This window comes from Epinephelus moara, chromosome 7 (assembly GCF_006386435.1).
Source record: "Epinephelus moara isolate mb chromosome 7, YSFRI_EMoa_1.0, whole genome shotgun sequence".
NCBI classification, from domain to species: domain Eukaryota; kingdom Metazoa; phylum Chordata; class Actinopteri; order Perciformes; family Serranidae; genus Epinephelus; species Epinephelus moara.
Genome location: NC_065512.1, coordinates 33,437,694 through 33,443,057, shown reverse-complemented (window position 1 = coordinate 33,443,057; position 5,364 = coordinate 33,437,694). Strand labels below are relative to the sequence as shown.

The window sequence follows — 5,364 nt, the reverse complement described above, 5'->3', positions numbered from 1 at the left end:
CCCTCTCTTTTATCTTTTTGGCCTTCTTGCTGTCTCGAGGAAATGTCCCTTTAAGAGAGTATTCTGCAGTTTTGTTGCCTTGGTGCAGCCTTTGCCTGAGTTGCCTAAATGAACTGTATTCTACTGAGTGTTTATTTCCATCGCCTGTATGTCTTTGGCATGGATTAGGTTACATTAATGAATTACTCTTATTGGCTTTTCGCTCCTGGAGCTTTTGATACACTCCTCCACCCACGGTTAAACACCATGTGCATTTAACTCAAGATGCTCTCAGATTGAGCTGGAATAAAACCAGTGCACACAATTTGAGGAAAAAAACAAGAACAAACAGTCTCATACTGCATTTTTGGTGATGTTTATGGTGTTCCGTGTTTTGCCACTGGCAGGGCTAAGCTCCTAAGGCCCTGACACACCAAGTCGACGGTCAGCTGTCAGTCAAAGTTGGACAATAGGTGAGCGTCGGCTGCCCTCGTCTGTGCAGTGTGCCCCACACCATTAGCTCTCCTTATCGCTTGCTGACCTTTTTTGGACAATGGTACAGCAGAGCCCCTCGCCGAATAAAATCACACTGATTGGCAGCTCAGCTCAGCGATAGTGACAAATGGAAACAAAGAGCTAAGGTCGAGAGGGGGTGAGACCAAAATGAGCTTGTTATATGATATAGCATATTGTATAGGTGAGATTATTTTTCTTTAGCCACTGACTTCTTCTGACATTTCATGATGGTTCTTGTTCACTAGCACACGGTACATATGCTCTGTTCTTTCATCATCGGATTGTGTTGTTAATGTGTTAACTGGCTACAGAAGACCATTGTCTGCGGGTATGGAGGGGTATGTCCTTTCATGCTGGTGCAGAACACGCGCGCTTGTTGGCCATCGGTATGGTGTGTTCATGTGCATTGGCTGAGACACCTTGACGAGAGGGGACGCAGCAGGTGGCTCTCGACGCCGCTGTTCTACGACTTCAGTTTGGTGTGTTTGGGCCTTAACACACACACGGGAGCTCAGCGGAGTGGAGGAGAAATAGACAGCAGGGGAGTTGGAGACGGCTGCAGTCCACGTGTCTCTGCATGAGAGCTTCTACACCAGCGAGACCAGTGTGACAGCTAGTGTAAAACAAAGGATTAGATTCTCTATGTAACTCAATATAGCCAGTCCTGATCAGTTAAAAATTTACTTGACGGGCCCTGATACCAATCTTTGAGATTGGATCAGGACATCCCAAGCTAAAACGTTCTTTATTGGGATGTACTAAAAACACATCAGAACTACAAGTGTATGGCAATGTTTCCTTTTTTGAATACATTTTGTCTTTAGCGTGACACAATGCAACAGTTTAATCTTTTTAAGTAATCTTTTTTCCTGGTTCAGCAGTTTCATGTTCAAGGTTTATTAGAGACAGGGCTGTTTTGCATGTGTCAAGCAAACTGAATATTTACACCTTGCCCTATTTTATATGTTAGCCAAAGTCTCATAAGATGGCCCTTACCTTGATGGTGTGACATGAAGAACATAAATCAATCAATACAAAGTAACTGGGGACACAGTCATCCTCATTCATCTCAGTCCAAATTCAATCACACTGTGGATCAACACCAGAGTGAGAACATTTATCTCCCCAGTCTGGATCCATCATCACTCATGGAAACGTGAGTTTTAGGAGTATTTTGTGCTATCGCTGTTGCCCTGTCCAGTTGTAGAGTCAGATTTACTCATATTTAATGAAGTTGGAATAAATGTATTGAAATTATTTTTTTTTTAAAAAAGGTATCATTTCTGGGCCTAAAAAAAATCAAAAAGACGCATTTTAGTCACTGAAATACCTCAAACAATGTGCTCAGAAACACTGGTGTAAATGTGTTGCATGTGTTGTTTCTGTCATTTTGTACATAACCGCACATTTACTCACATATTTATGGACACGCACGCACACACACACCACATCCCTTGAGCCGCAAACGGCCCTACTAGAGAACAGTGCTGATGGTGTCAAAGTCTTTGCTGATCTGAGAGCTGCTGGGCAGTGACTTGAGGTACTCCAGGTGCCTCCTGGCATCCTCCTGATTGTGTCTCACATAGTAGATGACGTACGCGATTACCATGGTGAACCATCCGAACATGGTGACGAACATGGCTACGTCAGTGGTCTTGTGATGAAAGTTGCAGAAGTTGATCCCTGAGTCCAGCACCTGGATTACCGGTTTGCCTGCATATTCCTCCTGCACAGCTGTGTGGCAGATCACCTCATTCACTGTCTCGGGGTCCAGACGCAGTTCCCTCAGGACCTCCTGCAGCGTGCACTCACAGTGCCACGGGTTGTTCGAGAGGCTGATTTTTGCTCGTAGACGTGCAAATGCCTCTTTGGGGACACTTTGGATATGGTTGTTCGATAGATCCAGGATGAGGAGGCTGTCGGAAACACCTTGAAATGCTCCGAGGTCCACAGTTTCAATGTCATTGTTGGACAGGTCCAGCTCCTGAAGGTAGTGCAGCTCTCTGAAGGCGTGGTTGGGGATGTGGGTGATGTGGTTGGATGCCAAAAGAAGAACAACAGTATCTCTTGGAAGATCTGATGGGATGTTTTCCAAGTTGCGAGACATACATTGCACCACGGTCATGCCACTCTTCTCTATACAGTGACAACTCGTGGGACAAGCCATCGCTGGTGCACTTGTGACGAATATTCCAAAGAGCAAGCCCCATAAGAGGGCAAAGCCATCGAAGACAGGAAATTTCCTGGGCATATCAGGCCCCGCTAAGTCCTGCATATTCAGCAGCGACTTCCCACAAGTCCTGTCAGGCAAAAGCAATCATGTTTTCACCTGTTTCTTGGCATTAAATGGTGATGATGGCAGCTTCATTAGCTTTCAAAATTATCAGCTTATTCACACCAACATGAGGGCCTCTCTTGAGATAATTCTTCAAAATGGATGTGATAGAGCCTCAGATAATCTTTTGAAATAGCATATTCCAGCAGGGACCTGTAATCTCAGGTTTATTGTGGCGATGCTGAAAGCTTCAGAGAATTGGGAGCTTGGCAGGTGAGGCTGGAATCACTGAAAGAAACAAAGAAAATATATGTTATTCTTGAACATAAGAAAACAAAGCACTTGGTGCACAGTGCAGCTGAAGATGGCAATAACTGTTGTCAGGTTACATATGAAGAATCATCCAGACAGCGACTCCTGCTAAGATAAGTCATTTTCTAAGTGGCAATGGCAAATGCCTTTGTCTTCCCAAATTGAGCTGAGTAAATGGTATTCCCACAATGTTTACAAAATGTATAATGTGATTAGTGAGGAAAATCCATTTCACTTCAGCAAATCTCATAAACCAGGAGGCACAGTTATGGGTCAATGCCAGCATTTTCTCATTCAATTAGCCAAACGTCATTTTGTTCTGCATTGTCTGCTATAAACCTTACATGAAATTATCCTCTGATGCTGGAGCCCTTTATCAATATTAATTACATTGTTTCACAGCAGGACAAAGACAAAAAACCCAACAATAAAACAGTTCTTCTCCCTTTGACTCCAACAATGAGGATTTTTATTTATTTATTTATTTTTGCAGGGCTCCCTCTTTGCAGGCACTGCTGTCTCTCATGATAAGAATAGCCATGGGCTTTAAAATGACTCTGTCTGTCCTACAGGAGGATCATCACTTTAGTACTGCGCACCCTCTGCTGGGCTAAACTGATCTCACAATGAACCCCTCGCTGTGTTCGAGGTCATCCGCCCCATGGAGCCGGTGTCTTCTTCTCTTTTTTGTTCTTTTCTTTTTCCGTTTGTCTTTGGCAAAGGCCTGAGAGCTTGAGGCCACACACGCGCGCGCTCCCTCTCTCTCTTTCACACACACACATATGCAAAAGTCTCAAATAAGCGCTGCACGTTCTCATCAGTCTGAGCCCAGCAGGAGGTGTGGACAAGATGTGGACACACACAAGGACGCCTGCAACACCCTGCACGTATGTTATGACACCACTACATCATTAAGTAAAATAGCACGTGAGGTTTTACTCGTGCATGTGCTATAGCTTGTCCGATCTGTCCTCTATGATTTATTTCTTGGGAGAGAAATAAGATGGCAAATTGGGTATCAAATGGGCAACAGATGTTTCCTTCAGGTTTGCAGGGAAGAATCTGTTTTAAAAAACTGCACCAAGAGAGTAAACATTCATGTAAGCTCAACATGAATATTAGTCGGACCTGTGAAGGCAGGGATACTTTAGGCAGCGATTTAAGTTTAATCAAGCTGATGATGCCTACATGGAGAGTAAGCTGTCTTATGGCGTTTTGTAATATTGCGGATTTTAATCACATTAACATGAGGCTCTGTGGTTAAAATATTACATCGGCAAAAAAGAGCAAATGACTTAATTAACAAGAACAGTATTTATAGAGGTACTTACCGGGAGAGAGTTTCATCCTTGGACGCATCAATAGCTACTTTTAATGCAGCCTCTGTGGCTAGAAAAGGTGTGTTGGAGAGAAATGGAGTGGAATGGAGAAATGGAGTTTGCTCATGTCACACGTGCATCATCGTTAGACCCCTGGAAATAAATATTAAAACAACATTCTAAAAAACAAACAAAAAAGTGCAGTCAGCTACCTCGACGCGTTCACATGTCCGCGAGGGAATAACGGTAAAGTTCTAAAGCAGCACGCGGGGAAGTTATTAAATCTCCGAGTGAGCTGATTCATATCTCCGAACGTGGCTCTTTGTTATGTCTTCTCATAAAACACAAAAGTCACACTTGTTGATGATGATGGTGGTGGTGGTGAAGGTGCTCACAGGCGAAGTCTCCAGGAGCCGCACCGGTCCGACTTATCACGCGCCACTGTCTCCGCACCTCGCGCGCATGGCGCCAGAAGGAGTCCCGGCAGCGCGTGGTTTGGACTGCTGTTCTGCTGGCAGCTCTCCTCGTCCTCCAGCTCCCCCCGCCTGTCCGACTATCTGTCTGTCTGTATGTATGTTTGTCCTCCTCCCTGGCTGCCCTGCCTGCGCCTCCCCTCTGCTCTGAACCCGTCTCCCTCTCCTCTAAGACAATTAACCAAGCAAACAAACAAACAAATTACACATCAGGATATTGTTCCTGCATGCGCAACAGGAGAAAAACATTTATCATGGCAAGTATTTTAGTAATAACTCCTAAAATGACTTTTTGTGTCTTAAATCAATTCAAAACAACCTGAGCCCTGGATCATTATTAGTTTTCAGTTTACAGAAATGTTCCATCATTTGAGTCCTGCAGCATGAAATGCAGTGACAACATGTTAATTAAAGAGTGAAAGACAGGTTTTCTGAAATCAATTCTCTTGTTTAACAGCCCACCTCAAGACCTTGCCTGTGTCACGTTACA

General features: G+C 44.1%; 1 protein-coding gene across 1 annotated transcript; it reads right to left on the bottom strand.

Annotated features, from left to right (window-relative positions):
* Positions 1 to 1,383: 1,383 nt before the first annotated feature.
* Positions 1,384 to 4,873, bottom strand: lrrc3 (leucine rich repeat containing 3). The gene is made up of 2 exons (XM_050049628.1): positions 4,414 to 4,873; positions 1,384 to 3,058 (listed from the first exon to the last, which is right to left on the bottom strand). Exon 2 carries the CDS (start codon positions 2,768 to 2,770, stop codon positions 1,970 to 1,972), a length of 801 nt encoding a protein of 266 aa, XP_049905585.1. The 5' UTR covers positions 2,771 to 3,058; positions 4,414 to 4,873; the 3' UTR covers positions 1,384 to 1,969.
* Between the last annotated feature and the right edge of the window lie 491 nt (positions 4,874 to 5,364).